General features: G+C 44.4%; 2 protein-coding genes across 3 annotated transcripts in view; both read left to right on the top strand.

Annotated features, from left to right (window-relative positions):
• Positions 1-19,668, top strand: part of LOC148113434 (uncharacterized) — a 55,544-nt gene that overhangs the window by 29,933 nt on the left and 5,943 nt on the right. The gene's annotated exons all lie outside the window — the stretch shown is intronic.
• Positions 11,456-19,668, top strand: part of LOC148113433 (uncharacterized) — a 121,361-nt gene continuing 113,148 nt past the window's right edge. The window contains exon 1 of the mRNA XM_087871554.1: positions 11,456-11,891. Within this exon, the coding sequence (XP_087727680.1) occupies positions 11,541-11,891 (351 nt within the window). The 5' untranslated portion in view covers positions 11,456-11,540. The remainder of the gene's footprint in view (positions 11,892-19,668) is intronic.

The raw sequence follows: 19,668 nt of genomic DNA, 5'->3' as shown, positions 1-19,668 counted from the left end.
AAATTCCATTTCGGTGGGATGCTCCAATTGGTATAATCTTGAGGTATAAGGGAGAAAGATACTGATTAAATACTGTTGAGAAGGCGGAAGAATTTTATTCTAATGTCTTTAAAGAGAGCTCACCATTCCCATGTACATCTTCTGTGTTGGAGATAAAGGAGAGTGATAAGGAGAAGCAATTTCAGCAAGAGATGGAAGAGCAGCCTAAGCAGCTGGAACCAGAGGCAATGGAAATGCAGGGAGCTACAGGAGGTTTTCTGGATGAGCCCCTGCTAGATTTTCCTGCGAAAATTGTGATTGAACCACCTAAGACTACAAGAGAAGTGGCTTTGGACCTAGCCCGGATGTGTGAAGCTAAAGAACAGCGTATAACTCGAGCAATTTCTAAGCAACTCAAAGAAAAACAACAACAGGAAAGGCCCAAGCCACAGCAATATAAGAAAGGAATCAAGAGCAATATACAAGTGTCGAGCGTCAAGAAGCACTCGACATCGTGTCCATGCACCAGCAGAACATGGATACCTGGCTGGAAGGGGGGGGCTGAGCCACATGGGTGATGGTGGTGGAATAGGCTACCGAGTAGGCGTTTATGTGCACGGGTGCCTTAAGGGATCACGTGGGATTAGTTTACCACTCTGAGAACGCTCTAGAAACATGACGACATCCCAGTAAGCCCGGAGGAAATGAGGACATACGAGACCTCCCAGCTGAGTGTAATCGGGAAGGCGCTATATAAGAACTCGATTGCAAGGGCGTGACAGCTGCGTCTTTGTTTTGCTATGTTTTGCATTCTGGTTTCTGTAAGAGCTGTTTGCCACGATTAAATGAAGATACACCAGCTTGGCTTTAAGCGTATTCTTTGGACGTGGACACAGTCCTAGGGGAGCCGAGAGGAAGACGCAGCTCTCCCTTTTCCCAAGCTGTTTGGAGCCGCCCCGTGAGGGAACGGGATGGCGGAGGGCGTAGCGGGTGACGTGCTGCTGGAGGATACAGCGGAAACCGTGGGTGAGGCAGAGGAGGAGGTCGACGCCGGGATGGATGGGGCGGGCAGCCCGCTGGTGGTGCGGCTGAAACAGCATGAGCCTGGGGTCGACGGCGCCCCCAGTGAATGGAAGGGATGCGAATGCAACGCCCGGGAGACGCCTGGCCCAGAGACAGGTGGGATGCGTCTTCAAACCCCGCCCTATGCCGGTTCCCAGTTCCAGAACTGGAGAGAATGGCGGTGGCTGGAAGACGAGGAAGGGGACTGGAGCCACTCCACTGGCCTGGGGGCTTCCACCCTAGAGATCCTGCGTGACCGTTTTGGCGAGGCGAGCTTCCGCGACGCACCCTCCTGGCAGCCATGGGCGCCCAGCATGGAGGCAGCCACCTCCTGGTCGGGAGGCAGTACAGCGGGTGGGAGTTCTGACAGCAAATTCCGCCTTGCCAGCCCAAAGCTGAAGTTGGAGGGGCGTGAACAACGCTGGGTGAGTGGAGAGTGGAGACAGGCTGTACATTCGTACGGTGGGGGTGAGGGCAGCCACGCGACTCCCGGTGCCGCTATGCAACCCGGGAGAGAGAGAGGAGAGGAGACCCCGTGAGAGACGCCCCTCGACAGCTACCCGGCACAGAGAGTAGGCCATCGCAACAGCGTTACGGAGACCCGCTGCCGGCATGGGGCCACGGTCCCTGGGCACCCCCCCTCCAGCAACATCCCTGGGGATTACCGCCTATGCAGGCTGCATTCGATGGAACTGCAGGAAAGGTGGCACTGTTCTTGAGTCAGGTAATAAGCCATATGGACCTTTATGGCAGATTATATCCTTCGCAGTGGTCCATGGTCGTTGCGGTCACAGCAGTGCTAATGGGGGAGGCAGCTGAATGGGTTGCCGATTTACATAGTGAACACGCCCGCGAGTTAACGGATCTGGGCCTGTTACTTGAAGCGTTACGCAATAGGTTCGAGGATGAAACTCGGACCCAGGTCATCGAAGGTGAATTAGTCAACCTACGACAGCGTGGTCGCCCTGTCAAGGATTATGTCAAGGAGTTCCATAACCTGGCAGGGAAACTCCATTCGTGGCCAGAACGCTTACTTATCCACCAATTCCAGGCAGGGTTGGATAGAGAAATAAAGCAGGCCTGTGTCTACCGGGATCTAGGCCCGTGATTGTCCGAATGGTACAAGGCAGCGGTGAGCCTAGATGTTGGCTTACGGGAATTCAGGCCTTGGAACACACCACAGCTCCAGTTCCGTCGTGGTCCAGGTGGCAGATCTAGTGACCGCGGGGTGTTTAGAGGAACCCCGGCATTCGGGCCGGCCGCTACTGAAGCGAACAGACGCCCATTCCGGTGCTTTCGGTGCAACCAGGAGGGTCATAGAGCTGCGGACTGCCCCGTCACAGCCCCGCGACTGTCAACTCCCTGGCCACCCGTCCCGACTACCACACCACATGACCGAACCCTACGAACACCAGAACGCTCTAGGGCGGCCACGCAGACGCCCTCGTTAGAACCGACAACCAGTTCCAGCAATAGCAGGCCAGGTACGGCTCGTGTCCCTGACGCATCCGAAGAAAGCGACAATGGAGACGAGCTGCAGGATCCTATGGTAAGTGACCCTGTACACCCCTTCCAGATACCGGTGACCCTTAGATATCCTGTCACTAAGAAGGAGTGTGAACAAAAAGCCTTAATTGATACAGGCTGTACTCGGTGCCTTATACGGCGCTTGGTAGCTGAGGGCTTGGGCCTTCGGATCCTGACTCTTCGTACCCCCATTAAATTCGAGCAGATGGATGGGTCCATCCTGGGAGGCACACCTACCGCCAGTGTTACAGAACCCGTTTTCCTGCAAATAGGAGCCCATCAGGAAATGATCCGGTTCATAGTAGTAACCCAGATGATCGAACCCATCATTCTTGGGCTTGCGTGGTTAGACAGGTGGGAACCACACATTTGGTGGGAGGGGGGTTATCGTAGGCTCAGACTTCCATGTACAAAAGAGAGGGTGGCTCTCCAGCAAGAGGCAACAAGGCAAGGCACATACCCCCAAGCCTATAACAACCTCGCCCGAGTATTCAGCGAAGAAGAATGTGACATCCTGCCCCCCATCGGGACACGGATTGTGGTATCGAAATACTCCCCAGAGCCCGGTTGCCAAAACCCCATATGTACTCGATGACACCACAGGAACTGAAGGAATTGCGAACGTATATAGATAAAAACCTGGCCCGGGGATTTATTCGTCCCAGTCGTTCGCATTTAGCGGCACCCGTCCTCTTTCGGGGTAAGAAGGATGGGGGCTTACGTTTATGTGTTGACTACCGGGGATTGAATGCTGTCTGCGTAGAACCGTTGTAGCCCCTGCCGCTGATGACTGATTTGTTGGCTACCCTGGCGTCAGGGAAAATCTTCACGAAATTAGACCTCCGTGAAGCCTATTATCGGGTACGGATACATCAGGGAGACAAGTGGAAAACCACATTTAACACTCCCCTCGGCAGCTACCAGTTCCTGGTGATGCCCTTCGGTCTACAAGGGGCACCAGTGGTGTTTATGCATCTTATAAACGGTATTTTACATGAACACCTATATCGGGGCGTACTAGTCTATCTGGACGACATTTTGATTTACTCTGATACAATGGACGAACACGTCCAGCTGGTTAGACAAGTCCTGACCAAGTTGCTAGATGCACATCTTTTTGTAAAACTCTCAAAATGTGAGTTCCACCGGGAGGAGATCGATTATCTAGGTTTTCGAATTAGTCGTACTGGTATCCAGATGGACCCAAAGAAATTAGCAGCGGTTTTAGAGTGGAAAGCTCCACAAACCCGTAGACAATTGCAGAGTTTTTTGGGTTTTGCAAACTTTTATCGACATTTTATTCCATCCTTTGCAACAACAGCATTACCATTAACGGAGCTATTGCGAACAAAAGGTGTGGTGGCCCCTGGGAAAAAACCCAGGCCGGGATACAAACTACAATGGTCATCTGAATGCCAACGAGCCTTTGAAAACCTTAAACGGGCTTTTGCCACTGAATCCGTATTGATACACCCTAACACGTCACAACCGTTCGTAATACAAGCAGATGCTAGTGACGTGGCAGTAGGAGCTATTCTAATGCAGAAAGATGCAAACGGTATGCTAAGGCCTTGTGCATACACCTCCCGAAAGTTTACAACCGCAGAAAGGAACTGGGCAGTGTGGGAGAAAGAGGCCTATGCCGTAAGATGGGCATTACAAACATGGCGGCACCTACTGGAGGGTAATCCCATGCCGTTCGAGGTTTGGACAGATCACAAGAATCTACAGGCCCTCCAAACGCCTCGCAAACTATCCCCAAAACAGGTGAGGTGGGCACAATATTTCCAGCGGTTCCGTTTTGCCCTTGTATATAAGCCAGCTAGAGGAATGTTTTTAGCAGATGCGTTGTCAAGGATGCTGCAATATCATAGTAAACGAGATGAGGGTTTACAAGCAGTGATCTCACCCCTGAAAGTGTACGTATTGACAGCCCCGCAGACCGAGGATTGGCTGACGATCTTACGGAAAGCCATTCGGACGGACGCATGGGCACAAAACAATGCGGCATCCCTAACCCATCGTGATGGCCTAGCATGGTGGGGAGATAAACTGTATATTCCAGCAACATTGAAACAGCGAGTGTTACTCCAGTGCCATGATAGAAAAACCGCCAGACACTTTGGGTTCCTCAAAACCCTACATCTGACGCGCAGACAATTCTGGTGGCCTAAAATGAGGAAAGACATCGACCAATACGTCCGGGGATGCCACACGTGCGCGGTATCCAAATCACAACCAGGGAAGCCACTGGGCTTATTACAAACTGTAGCCGAACCAAACAGACCATGGGAGGAAATAGTCATGGATTTCATTGTAGACCTTCCCAGTAGTAGAGGTTATACCGTTATTTGGACAGTAGTCGATCTTTTCTCAAAGCAAGCCCACTTTATTCCATGTAAAGGTTTACCTTCTGCCCGACGCCTGGTATGTTTATTCCTACAACATATTTACCGTTTGCATGGAGTGCCTAAAAGGATAATATCAGACAGAGGGGTACAGTTCACCGCCCGATTCTGGAGAGGTTTCCTTCGTGATATAGGGTCAACCCAGGGCCTTAGTTCAGCTTATCACCCTAGTACGAACGGTGTTGTTGAATGCACGAATGCCATGGTAGAACGATACTTACGTTCCTACGTTACCTACCAACAAAACGATTGGGTTGATTACCTTCTATTTGCTGAAACGGCATACAATAACGCAGTACATCGGAGTACGGGATTTACGCCGTTCCGGGTAGTCATGGGGAGGGAATTCCCTGCTATCCCGGAATTAGACCTTTCCCTCCCAAAACCTATGACTCCCAACGACTGGTCTACTAACATGAATGCTGTGTGGCCTCACATGAAAACTGCTTTGACACAGGCAGCCGATGAATACAAGCTCCAGGCAGACAAAAGGAGGGCTACATGTCCACCTTTTCAGATCGGAGACCTGGTTTATTTGTCGACAAAATACTTAAAGCTAAGATTACCAAATAAAAAGCTAGGACCCAAATATATAGGCCCATTTCCTATCACTAGAGTAATTAACCCCATAACATTCATGCTAAAACTACCCCCCTTATTGGGAAAGACCCATCCGGTATTCCACTCTAGTTTGTTAAAACCGGCCACTACACCCATTACAACACCAAAACCACCTCCTGGCCCGGTAGCCAGCGCCCACTATGAAATACAAGACATCATCGATTCCAAACTACGTAGAGGCCAGTTATACTATTTAGTTCGCTGAACAGGGTATCCTGATAGTGAAGCATCCTGGGTACCTGTAAAAGATATAAATGCCCCAAGATTACTGAGAAAGTTCCACAAAGCAAACCCCCAGAAACCACATCCAGTACCTGACCATTAATATTATCCATTTTTGTCTCCTCCTCTTAGACGGACGCCTGGTAGGGGGAGCTGCCTGTCAAGCGTCAAGAAGCACTCGACATCGTGTCCATGCACCAGCAGAACATGGATACCTGGCTGGAAGGGGGGGGCTGAGCCACATGGGTGATGGTGGTGGAATAGGCTACCGAGTAGGCATTTATGTGCACGGGTGCCTTAAGGGATCGTGTGGGATTAGTTTACCACTCTGAGAACGCTCTAGAAACATGACGACATCCCAGTAAGCCCGGAGGAAATGAGGACGTACGAGACCTCCCAGCTGAGTGCAATCGGGAAGGCGCTATATAAGAACTCGATTGCAAGGGTGTGACAGCTGCGTCTTTGTTTTGCTATGTTTTGCATTCCGGTTTCTGTAAGAGCTGTTTGCCACGATTAAACGAAGATACACCAGCTTGGCCTTAAGCATATTCTTTGGACATGGACACAGTCCTAGGGGAGCCGAGACAAGAATCTGAAGCCATGGGGGGAGCAAAGCCGAAGACTACCGACTCGGAAAATCTTCGGCAAATGTGCTTGTCGCTTCAAAAAAGTGTACATGACTATTAAGTTTTTATCTTGGAACGTGAATGGATTAAAGTCACCACAGAAAAGGAAGAAATTATTTACATATTTGAGACAATTTAACAATGATATAATTTGTTTACAAGAAACTTATGTTAGAACACAAGATCAAAAATATCTGATAAATTCAAGATTAGGAACACATTTTATAGCTTCAAATTTGGAAAAAAAGAATGGTGTGGTTATTTATATAAATAAAAGACTGTCAGCTAAAATTATAGAAGCGGATGAAGGTGGTAGGTTTATAGCAATTGAACTGCACACAGCAAGTGGCTTAATTCTAGTGATTGGAATTTATGCTCCTAATCAACAACAGGATAATTTTTATAAAACTTTGCATTCTAAAATATTGCAATGGATTATAGATCTATTTTAATCATGGGAGATTGGAATGGAGTAATTGATTCTAAAATAGATAAAAAGAGTTCGGCGAAGTCAAGGATTAGACTACCACAGACTTTTTTTGATATGAAAGAAGATTTGGAATTAAAAGATATCTGGAGAATACATAACCCAAAAGAATTGGACTTTACTTTTTTTTCAGATAGACACAGATCCTTTTCTAGGATTGATTTTATTTTACTATCAGCTGACTTACTTGTAAAAACAAAAAGAACAAAGATTTTTCCAAGGACTTTTAACTGACCATAGCCCAGTATGGATAGAAATTGAGATGGGAAAGAGTGAGAGAAGATCATGGAGATTAAATGAAAATCTGTTTAGATATGAAAAAAATATAATAGAACTTAAAAAGCAGATGAAAGAATTTTTTGAAATGAACTTGAATAAGGGTACCCCTATTGAAATCGTGTGGGATGCGAGTAAAGCGTACATGAGAGGGGTACTCATTTATATGAACTCTAAACACAAATTGAATCGACAAAAGAAAAGATCCGAAATGGAAGCAGAAATAAAGAATAAAGAACAGTTACTTATAAAAAATCCAACAGATTAAAGAATACGAGGAGCTATAAAACTTCTGAAAGATCAATTTCAAATGCTTATGGTGGAGCAAACAGCAACCAATTTACAATTTGTCAAACACAACACATTTTGCAACGCTAATAAACCGGGCAGATGGTTGGCTTATACACTAAGGAAGAAGCAGAGTATACGGATCCTTGATAGTATTGATACTGGAGGGAAGGAAATTTTCCAACAAAAATTAATTAAAGAAGTTTTTGTAGATTATTATACTAAACTATATGCCAAAGATGATACACACAGTGGATTTATAGAGAAATATCTAGAAAATAAAAGAGTTACAAAAATTACCAGTCAACAAAAGGAGAGAATGAATTATCCTATAACAGTTGAGGAGATTATTGCCACAATTAAACAATTGAAAACTGCTAAAGCTCCTGGGACGGATGGCTTAACTGTGGTGTACTATAAAACTTTACAAACAGAAATGATTGAACATCTTAAAGATTTATTTTGTAGCATACAACAAGGGGGTAAAATACCCCCATCATGGAGAACAGCTTATATTTCATTGATACCGAAAGAGCAAATAGGTCCTAAAAAACCTGAGAATTTCAGACCAATATCTCTACTGAATAATGACTATAAAATATTTGCAAAAGTATTAGCCAACAGGTTGATGCCAGTTATTCAAGAGGTGATTCATTGTGACCAAGCTGGATTTATAGAAGGCAGATACATGAAGGACAATGTAAGGCAAGTTATAGATTTACTGGAATATCTTGAGAAGAATAAACAGATCCCTGCAGTGCTGGTCTTTTTGGATGCGGAGAAGGCCTTTGATAGAGTGGACTGGAATTTTCTACTAAAGACTTAAAAAAAGATGGATTTTGGGGATCAATTTATACAGGCGGTTTCAGCAATCTATCAAGAACAAAAGGCACAGATCATTATTAATGGAAGTTTGACAACAGACTTTAATATTGAAAAAGGAACAAGACAAGGTTGTCCGTTATCCCCATTGTTATTTATTTTAACATTAGAAGTCTTGTTGAATACAATACGGGACTTGAGTACCTTGAAAGGAATAGTGATAAGGCAAGAGGATTATAGAATAAGGGCATTTGCAGATGATCTGGTTGTTACCCTAACACAGCCGATGGAATCAATAATCCAGATGAAAGACATTATAAAAGATTATGGCACAGTATCAGGATTTAGATTGAACCAGAAAAAAACTAAGATGATAGTTAAAAATATGACACAAGATCGAAAACACGAACTTGAAAGCAAGGCAGGTTTTGAGATAGTACCAAAGGTTAAATATCTAGGAGTTCAGGTTGCAGAATCAAATATGAAACTGTTTCAAAATAATTATGAGGTGTTGTGGCGTGATGTACAGAAAGATATGGAGACCTGGAAAAAACTGCAGCTGTCTCTACTTGGAAAAATAGCAGCAGTTAAGATGAACATTTTGCCAAGATTTCTTTTTTTGTTTCAAATGATTCCGGTGCTTAAAAGTGATAAACAACTGAGAGAATGGCAAAGAGGACTGAGTAACTTTGAGGACTGAGGACTTTGTCTGGAACGAGAAAAAGCCGAGAGTTAAACTGAAAATTATGCAAGATGTTCCAGAAAGGGGAGGTCTTAAACTTCCAAACCTACAATTATATTATGAAGCAGCAGCTTTGACGCAAGCAAGTGACTGGTTTGGAAGGAAAAAGACTGGGATACTGAATATAGGAAGTTTTGATCTTGAATTTGGTTGGCATGCTTACTTATTTTATGAGAACAAAGTGGATAAAGTATTCAAAAGCCACATACTTAGAGATTCTTTGATGAGAGTTTGGAAGAAGCACCGACTCAAATGGGATTACAAAATACCATTATGGCTGGATCTTGGTCATATCATGTGGAATACAAATATAATGTCACTTGGGGGGTTTTTATATAAAGAAGTTATTTTTGCAGATGCGGGCAGGTGGCAACTGAAGACTTTAGAAACACTGTTGGAAGAAGGGATTAATTTAACTTGGTTACAGTATAATCAACTTCAATTGAGATGGAAAGAGGACCAAAAAACTGGTATAATGATGCATGAGGAAGAACTGGTTAGACATATAAAAGAGAAAGGTCCAATGCATATTAAAAGGGTTTATAATGTTTTGTTAGAAAGGGATTCAGAAACTGAATTGGTTAAAGATTGCATGATAAAGTGGGCACAAAACTTTCCAGAACCAGTGATGTTGGAAACATGGGAAAAAATATGGGTTCAGAATGTTAAATTTACACAGTCGCAGAATTTGAGGGAAAATTTTTACAAAATGTTTTATAGATGGCATTTAGATCCTAAGAAATTGTCGTGCATGTACCCTAATGTTCAACCAAAATGCTGGAGATGTGACTGCCTAGATGCTACATATTACCATGTGTGGTAGACTTGTAAGAAGGTGAAGGCTTTTTGGATAAAAATCTGGTGGGTTATGCAGAATGTTTTGAAGAAAAAAATTCAGTTTTCTCCACAATTGTTCTTATTGGGTATAGTTAAAGGTTTTACATTGGGTGAAACAAAACTGATATTGCATATGATAACAGCAGCGAGATTACTGATAGGTCAATATTGGAAAAATGAAGCTATGCCTACTATTGAAGAATGGACTTTGAAGATGGCCAGTTTTGCAGAGATGGCGAAGATTTCAGCATATTTAAAAGATCGCTCACAAGAGACTTATGTATGGGAGTGGAAAAAGTGGATAGATTATGTGCAGAATAAATATCAAACTAGGAAATATCAGATAGCTTTTAACTGAAAGTATTATATAGGGATAGAATAGTAGAATTTTGTGAAGATGTGAAAAATATATAGGGGTGGATGGGTTCAAGTTTTATAAAAAGGGGATTTTGATTTGGATTATATTCTGAGGAAGTCTGGGGGGAGGGGAGGGTTAGGGGGGTTAGGGAGGTTAGGGAGGGTTGGGGGGGGAAATTGGGGAGAAAATGTAATTGTAAAACTTTTTCAATAAAAAAAAAAGAGAAGGGAACTTGATGTATTTTATCTGGAAAAAAATAAGAAAACGATTTAATATGACATATGGAGGACAAATTCAAAGATTTTGAAAATAGAAGGAAATATATGCCAGCAGGCGAGGAAATGAAGAAATAAGGAATACACGTCTGGAAAAAGAAAAAAAGAAGATTAAAACAATGTGATTAAAAATAAAATAATGTGTAGATGGATAGTAATAATAAAAAGGAGGTTTTTATAGAAATATAAGAAATTAAGCATATTAAAAGAGATTTATAAATATATACAAAGGTATGTTTTAAGTAAGAACCATGTCTCAATGTTAAATTGTCATGAAAAAGGATAAGAATAAATATAATTAACTGGAAATAAGCAATGTATAGATGGATGGAAACAACAAAGAAAGGATTATGGGACTTCCGGTGGCACCACAGGCGCTGGCAGACGCTCCTTTTGGAACGTCAGCCCCGTGATCTCGTTAAAACCGCTAAGACAGCGCAAATCAGCTATCTGGCAGTTTGGAAACCTTCCCCTCGGGAGAAGAGAGGAAGGCGAGCAGCCGGACAAAGGTAGAGCTCCCCAAAAGCCCTAGGAGTAATTCTGGGGCTTGGAGGGTGAGAGCTCCCTCGTAGTCTGACTGAGCTCCGGATCCGGGACTTTTCTGCTTAAGCAGAACAAGATGCCGCGACCACCCCTGCAATCAACATTTAACTTCAAAATAATTTTAAAGCAGGCACAGCAAAAACAGGAGTTCAAGCAACTGCAAGTACTGAACTTTAACTCTGTATCAATATTTCTTCCTTCTAAAATCTTTAAAAAGGAAAGCAAACATGGCGCCTGAACTCTAACAGGGCGTGGGAAAAGTGAAAGTTATAGTGAAAGTGATTGTTAACATTATTAGCGCTTCTAAGGCTGTTTAAGACTATTGGACTCTATATTAAAGAAAGAAAGATTAAAGTGGAAAGGGTTGCAGTTTGGACTTTAAATAAACTATAATACTTACAAAAGATTTAAAAACATTTGGACTTACTGATTTGGTTGCCATTAGAAGTATAAATTGAAAGCTAAAAATGGCTTCTAAGCAAATAAAATCTGGCTTTAAAAGTGCTGGAGGATCACCAGCACAACCATCAAAACTACAATCTTTGTCTACTTCAAACCCACAAATATTGACTTTGGAAGTTTTACAGGAATCTTTGCAGGAGGCTTTGAAGCAACAAACTTCTTTTTTAGAGGAGAAAATTAAGGGAGTGTCTGAAGAGATGGCTGAAATTAAAGAGGTCATTCAAACTCAGAATAAGGAAATAAGAGAAGATATAGTAATGACATTTCAGGGTCTGGCAAAACACATTGAATTGTTGGATGAAAGAGTAGAAGAAATTAATCAGTCTAATCTGAATTTGGAAAATAAAATGGATGAAGTTCAGACCAAGGTGGATAGGGCAGACAATGAAGTGGAGATGTTACAATATAGAACAATGGAGTTTGCCCTGAGAGTAAGAGGTCTGAGAGAACATAATCGAGAGAATTTCAGAGAGATCTTTGCAGAGGCTTTTGCAAAGATAACTGGGGAACAACAAGCAGATCTCTCATTGCAAATTGACAAAATATATCGTGTTAATTCCTAGTCTGCCATCAACATATTGAACTGCCCTCGCAACAAATTTATTGTTTCCTTCTGTTGGATTCAATATAAGTGCTTGCTCTTTCTTTTTTATTTCCTCTTCTAAATCCCTCCGTTTCTTTTCTTTTCTTGTCTACATCTATATTTATTATTCAAATGTATTAGGGTTCCTCTCATATATGCTTTACTTGCATCCCAAACTGTTTCAAATAATGAAATATTTTCTTTCTCTTTTATGGTGAACCAAGTCCCTGCAGTGCTTATCTTTTTGGATGCGGAGAAGGCATTTGATCAATTGAATTGGCAATTTTTATTGAAAATAATAGAAAAGATGCAGTTTGGAGAATACTTTACACAATCTATTAGAGCAATATATCAGAGACAAACAGCACAAATAATAATTAATGGTGGTTTAACAGAAACTTTTAAAATTGAAAAAGGAACAAGATAGGGATGCCTTTTATCACCATTATTGTTTATTTTAACTTTGGAACCTTTATTGAATAAAATACGAGGGTCAAATAAAATAAAGGGAATTAAAATTAGACATCATGATTATAGACTGTGTCAAGCTTCAATGCTATCTCAAAATAAATGACCTTCCAAACTGCCAATCTTTAAGGAAACTTTCTCTTTATTTGAGTACAGCAACCGGATCATGACTCTGCACGGTCAGTACTGACCTTTGCCCCCCCCAATCCCTCCCTTTCCGATTCCCAATTCTCTGCTTCTCATTGGCTATCTTCCAAGTCACTCTCCTGATTTCTTTTCCTGTCAGTTCACAGGAATGTTCCCCCTCCCCTCTTCATCTCCAAGGAGATCGAAACTTCAAAGGGATTTATCAGACAAAAGTTCAAACTTCATCCTCCCTTTTCTATATCAGCGCTGAGATGCTGACATCTGCCCCCTCTCCCTTCACTCTCCCAGTGAGGCCTGCGTGAGACAAACAACAAGTTTAGTACCTTACCCCGTCCGAGGGTGTGTCCTACCCCCTCCCGGCTTGTCCGGGTGATATGCATGGAATTTAGCTATGAGGCGGTCAGCTTGAATGTTCGTGCTCTTCACCCAAGAAGCTTCTGACAAGGGGTAACCCTTCCACTTAATTAAGTATTGGAGGCATCCTCTCTGCCACCTCGAATCAAGAATTCGCTATATTTCATAGTGGGTTTGGCTTCCAACAATCAAGGGCCCTGGGGGATCACGTGGCACTGACCTTAAAGTTGACCCTACCACAGGCTTCAGGAGGCTACTGTGAAAAACGGGGTGTATCCTCCCTAGTAACTGGGGCAACTGCAATTGTACTGTAACCGAGTTGATTATTTTTACTATTGGAAATGGTCCTATGAATTTCGGCCCCAGCTTTCTGGTCAGGAGTCTGAGTCTTAAATACTTGGTGGAGAGGTAGACCTTCTCCCCTACTTGGAACAGCCTCTGGGGGGCTCGGTGCTTATCTGCTTGTTTCTTATAAGACTGTGCCGCCTTGTCTAATGCCTTCTTGACGTTCTCCCAGGTTTCTTTCAGCATTGCCATCCATTCGGTCAAGCTAACTGAGGAAGGAGACTCCCTTGGGTACTCTGGCATGGGAACGAAATCCATGCCACTCACTATCTTAAATGGGGTTAGTCCTGTACTACTGTGGACAGCATTGTTATATGCGACCTCCGCAAACGATAAGAGGTCCGCCCAGTTCGATTGTTGGTATTCAACGTAGCACCTCAAGTACTGCTCTATCATGGCATTCAATCTCTCCGCCCTCCCATTGGTGCATGGGTGAAATGCTGAGCTGAGGCCTTGGGATGATCCTATGGATTGAAGGAATTCCCTCCAGAACTTCGCGGTAAAGTGGACACCTTGATTGGAGATAATTCTTCTGGGTACTCCGTGCAGGCGGTAGATGTGTTTTATGAACAGTTTGGCCAATTGGCGGGCTGAGGGTAGTCCACTGCAGGGTATGAAATGTGCCTGTTTGGAGAATAAGTCTATAAGTGTTTCCGCTGCTCCTCAGCAGTTCGACTATGAAGTCCATAGCAATCTCCTCCCATGGCCTTGACGGTTCAGCTACTGGCTGTAGCAGCCCCGGGGCCTTCCTGGTCGGGTTTTCATCGTGGCACAGATGGTACAACTTTATGCATAGCTGTCTACATCTTTTCTCATGTGGGGCCACCAGAACTGTCTCAGTGCTAAATGCAGAGTCTTTAGGAAACCAAAATGTCCCACTGGTTTGACGTCGTGACTCCTCTTGAGGACCAAGGTGCATAAGGTCTCTGGGACATAAAGTTTCATCCCTCTCCATGCTAGGCCATCTCTCTTGGTCAGGAGATGTTGATTGTCTTGGAACCAGGGGTCCGCCAACGTTTCTGCCTTGAGCCTTGTCGTTAGGTCACTTGCTGGTCTCGATGCTACCGTCTGGTGGTTACTTGGCCCACTCCTTGGGCAGAAGGGATGATGGCATTCACTACCTGCTCACGTTCACTGTTATATTGAGGCATTCGTGAGAGGGCATCGGCCAGAAAGTTCTTCCCCCCTGGGATGTGCTTCAGCTTGAAGTTGAAATGATTGAAGTATTGGGCTCCCTGGACTTGTCTGGGCGATAACTTCCGTGGGGTCTTCAGGGCCTCCAGGTTTTTATGCTCAGTCCAAACCTCGAACGGTGTCTGGCCTCCTTCTAGCAGGTGTCGCCAGGTTAACAGCGCCCATCTCACCATGAACGCTTCTTTTTCCCATGCTGCCCATCGTCTCTGCGTCGGTGAGTTTGCGGGATGTGTAGGCACAAGGTTGCAGGTCCCCCTGGCTGTTCTTTTGGAGTAGGACTGCTCCTACTGCCACATCGCTGGCATCTGCTTGGATGATGAAGGGTTGTTCGGGGTCAGGATGCTTCAAGACCAGTTCTTTTGCAAACATTTGCTTTAGTGTCTCGAATGCCTGTTGGCAGGCCGGGTCCCACTGTAGAGGTTGTCCCGGGCGGGGTTTCATTGTCGGACTCCCTGTCTTTAAGAGGTCCATCAGAGGTTTGGCAATTCTTGCAAAGGAGGGGATGAATTGCCTGTAGAAATTTGTGAACCCCAGGAAGCTTTGTAGTTGTTTGCGGGTGCGAGGAGGTCGCCAGTCTAGGACTGATTGTACTTTAGCCGGGTTCATCTCTATCCCCTCATTTGACACCCGGTACCCTAAATAGTCTAGCCTCAATTGATGGAACTCGCATTTTGACAGTTTGACATAGAGGTTCGCTTTCAGCAGTTTTTCCAGCACTTGTCGGACGAGGGGTATGTGTTCGTCTATGGTCTTCATGTAAATGAGAATGTCATCTAGGTAGACGGGGACCCCTTTGTATAGGTGGTCATGTAGAACTTCATTTATCAATTGCATGAACACCGCTGTGGCTCCCTGCAGCCCAAATGGCATCACCTTGAATTGGAAACTTCCCAGGGGGCAGTTGAACGCTGTCTTCCACTTGTCTCCTTCCCTGATGCGTATTCAGTAGTAGGCTTTGCGGAGGTCTAGTTTGGTGAAAATCTTCCCCTTGGCCAGGTGGGCTAGCATGTCTTTCATGAGGGGGAGGGGATATAAGTTGTGTACGCAGACCTCATTGATGTCCCGAAAATCAACTACCAGACGCATAGAGCCGTCTTTCTTCTCTTTGAAGAGGACCGGTGCCGCAACCCGCAGTTTGACTGGCTCAATGAAGCCCCTTCGTAGGTTCTTGTCTATGTAGTTTCGCATTTCTTGCATTTCACGGGGTGTCATGGTATACAATTTAGGTTTAGGTAGTTTCACCCCAGGGATGATTTCGATGGCGTAGTTGGCATCACAGTGGGGAGGTAGGATGTCATACTCGGTCTCGCTAAATACCTCTGCTAGGTCTTGATAGTCTTTTGGGATCTGTTCTGCTTCATGGGAGCTGTTGGATGTAGCCCCCAGCTGCTTCGTAGTGCCCTTCAGGAGGGGCCCTTGTGTCGGTGCCATCTTCTTTTGTTCAGGCGGGAGAAGTTGGGACTCGAGTGTGGGGGTGTCTGTCCTGGTTGGAGCGGCAGAGGTTGGGGCCCTTTTGCTATCCTCAGTCTGCGGGTCCCCTCTTGCCACCAGATGATTGGACCCCACTTGTCTAGCCAGGAAAATCCCAGTATGACTGGATTGACCATCTTGGTGGCTATTATGAACTCTATCGTCTCCCAGTGATCCCCTAGTTCTAGCTTCACTGGCTCGGTCAGGTGTGTGGTGTAAGCTCCCCCTACTAGGGTCCCATCAACTTGCTCAAATCGAATTGGGTGGTTGAGTTTCATAGCTCGGATCCCCAATTTTAGGACTGTGGGTAGATTAATCAGGCATCTAGTGGAGCCCAAATCTATCAGGGCTTGGAAAGTCTCTTGGGTTCCTGTTTTTGGGGCTGTTAGGCGTATGGGGAAAAGGAAAGGGTGGATCGGTCCACTCACCATTGGGTCGGCTTCACCATCATCCTTGCTGTCATACGAGTCAGGGGATTGGTCTCCATCATCTGGGACTCCCCTTGTTTCGGTCAGGGGAGATTTTGTGGCGCATCGGTGGCTCGCTTGGGGCCCCGTTCCCGTGCCTTTGGCTGAGGGTTTGGCCTCAGGCCCGGGGTTCCACACGTTGCTGCTAGATGGCCCATTACCCCACATCTGTAGCACCTCATTGGGCTCCGTGGAACGAAAGGCCTTTGGGTAGGCCGTAGTGCCGTGGTTCCTCATCTGGTATGTGATCTCGGGTCCGATTAGTATCTTTCCCTGGCCTCTGGTTGCTTTAGCATGTCGTTGGTGCGTAGTCCCCTTTCAACTTGCATCGCCATGCGGAACCATTCGGAAAGTCAGTTTGGGATGTCCTGATAAGCGGTCACTTGGGCAATCCGCTTATCTAGGCTTGTTCTGAAGAAATACACTAGTAGTCGCTCTGGTAGGGGAGGCAAGGTGCCTACAACTCTTCGGAACTCACGAATGTGCTCCTTGATGGGCTTCCCTCTCTGCATTAGGTTTCTGAGTTCATCTTCCACATAAGGGTCCTCCCCTACTTCCTCGAACCTCGCCCGTAGTAGTTGCAAGAAACCATCTGCGTCTTGCAGTTGGGGGGCTCTATTCTTGTAGAGGGCTGATAACCAAGTCTTTGCTTCTCCCTCCAGCCCTTCTGAAATGGCATTGACTAGGGCTCTGGGGAATGGATAAAGGTGCCCATAGCGCTCGATATAGATCTCAGCCGCGTCGAGGAACTGCGCTACCTGGTCTGGATCCCCATCGAACTTCCCTCTGAACTGGGGTGGCTCCGCCCTTGGTGGCCCCTCTTCCCATAGTGGGGCTCTGTGTGCCTGTCTAGAGTGTTGTTGGGCTTCTTCCTCATCTCTCATTCGGGGGCGGGGGGGCGAAGCCCTGCTTAGGCTGGTATGCTTGCTGGGCAGAGGAGGAACCCACGGATGTATGCTGGGATTTTCTTTCCTTCTGATGTGGGAGGGGGTCTGCACTCCCGTCTATGGTGACTTAGTTCAACAGGGTCAGCTGGTCTCCCTCTATCTTTGGGCCTGCAGGATGGACCCTTTTCCAGTCTGACGGCACGTTCAAAATCTTGCTTTAATTCCTCCATGGGGCTTTCAAGTGGCAGCTTTGAAGTTTTCTGCTGTCTGGCCTGCTGCCACTCCCCTAATCAATCTGCCGTTTCCAATTTTTTTTTTAATTTGATTTATATGCCGCCCTTCTCCGGAGACTCAGGGCGGCTTACAATGCGTTAAGCAATAAGCAATTCACTCAGAGGCTTCCCCTTACCTTTAGCGTCTGGAAAGGGGAACTCAGCTTCTGCAGATTTTGGCAAAATCCACCAAGGTTCATCATTTTTTCTTCTCTTGGGCTGGAGCACGATCGTCTGTCCTTGGTAATTCTGTGGCGGGGGAAGGGGGGGTTGCAGCTTTGCTGAGGGAGGGGGTGGCCCAGTTGCATCCAAGCTGGCTGGAGTAGGGAGGGGGGGCTGGTTCACAGCTACTTGAAGTAAACTTTCAGTAGAGAGCTGGCTTTCTGCCATGGCTTCGGAACCTTGGCGCCATTCTGTCCAAACATCTGGCAGGTAGCTGGAGGGCTGGTTGTTTGCCAGTTTGGCTTGAAAAGTTGTGAATACTGACCGTCTGTCAAGCTTCGATGCTATCTCAAAATAAATGACCTTTCAAACTGCCAATCTTTAAGGAAACTTTCTCTTTATTTGAGTACAGCAACCAGATCATGACTCTGCGCAGTCAGTACTGACCTTTGCCCCCCAATCCCTCCCTTTCTGATCCCCAATTCTCTGCTTCTCATTGGCTATCTTCCAAGTCACTCTCCTGATTTCTTTTCCTGTCAGTTCACAGGAATGTTCCCCCTCCCCTCTTCATCTCCAAGGAGATCGAAATTTCAAAGGGATTTAGCAGGCAAAAGTTCAAACTTCATCCTCCCTTTTCTATGTCAGCGCTGAGACGCTGACACTAAGAGCATTCGCAGATGACTTGGTTGTTACTTTAACTCAACCAGTACAATCAGTTACAGGTTTAATGGATATAATTAGCTAATATGGTCAAATGTCTGGATTTAAAATAAATAAACAAAAAACAAAGATAATAACTAAAAATATGATGGTAAAGCAAAAAGAAGAACTAGAAAGACTTAACAGGATTTGAAATAGTAAAAAAGGTTAAATATTTAGGGGTATATATTACAGCTTCAAATGTAAAATTATATAAAAATAATTATGAATTGTTATGGCAAAAAATACAGAAAGAGATGGAGAATTGGGGAAAACTACAATTATCTCTGTTGGGAAGAATAGCAGCAATAAAAATGAATGTTTTACCTAGGTTTTTATTTTTGTTTCAAATGATACCAATACTCAAGAAAGATGAAAATTTGAGGGAATGGCAGAAGAGTATTAATAATTTTGTTTGGGCAGGGAAAAGACCGAGAATAAAGTTAAAAATAATGCAAGATATACATGAAAGAGGAGGTCTTAAAATGCCTAATTTAAGATTATACTATGAAGCAGCTGTCCTAACAATAATTAGTGACTGGATTAATTCAACAGAAGAAAGAATATTGAATATTGAAGGATATGATTTGTTATATGGCTGGCATGCTTATTTATTATATGCTAAAAAGGTGGATAAGCCATATACTAAGGAATGCCTTGTTACAAGTTTGGAAAAAGTATCAATATAAGTTAAATTATAAGATACCTATATGGGCAATACCCAGACATGCGATAGAGAATATAAGTGTAGAACAAAAGCAAGAGGTGATTACCTATAAAGAGTTCCATAAAATGGAAGGGGGTTTATTGCAGTTAAAATCTTTAAACGCATTAAAAGAAGAAAGAATAATTCAAACTTGGTTTCAGTATGGACAATTCCAAGCTAGATGGAAACAAGATCAGAAAATTGGTATCATGCAGAACGAGGAAAATTTGGTAAAACAAATTAGAGATCAAGGTCAAATGCATATAAAAAGATTATATAATATATTGATAGAAATAGATTCAGAAACGGAATTAGTTAAGGATTGTATGATAAAATGGGCACAAAACATTCAGGAACCAATAATGATGGAAACTTGGGA

This window comes from Pantherophis guttatus, chromosome 5 (genome assembly GCF_059756535.1).
Source record: "Pantherophis guttatus breed Tessera chromosome 5, ASM5975653v1, whole genome shotgun sequence".
Classification (NCBI taxonomy): domain Eukaryota; kingdom Metazoa; phylum Chordata; class Lepidosauria; order Squamata; family Colubridae; genus Pantherophis; species Pantherophis guttatus.
This window is presented reverse-complemented; position numbering and strand designations above follow the sequence as displayed.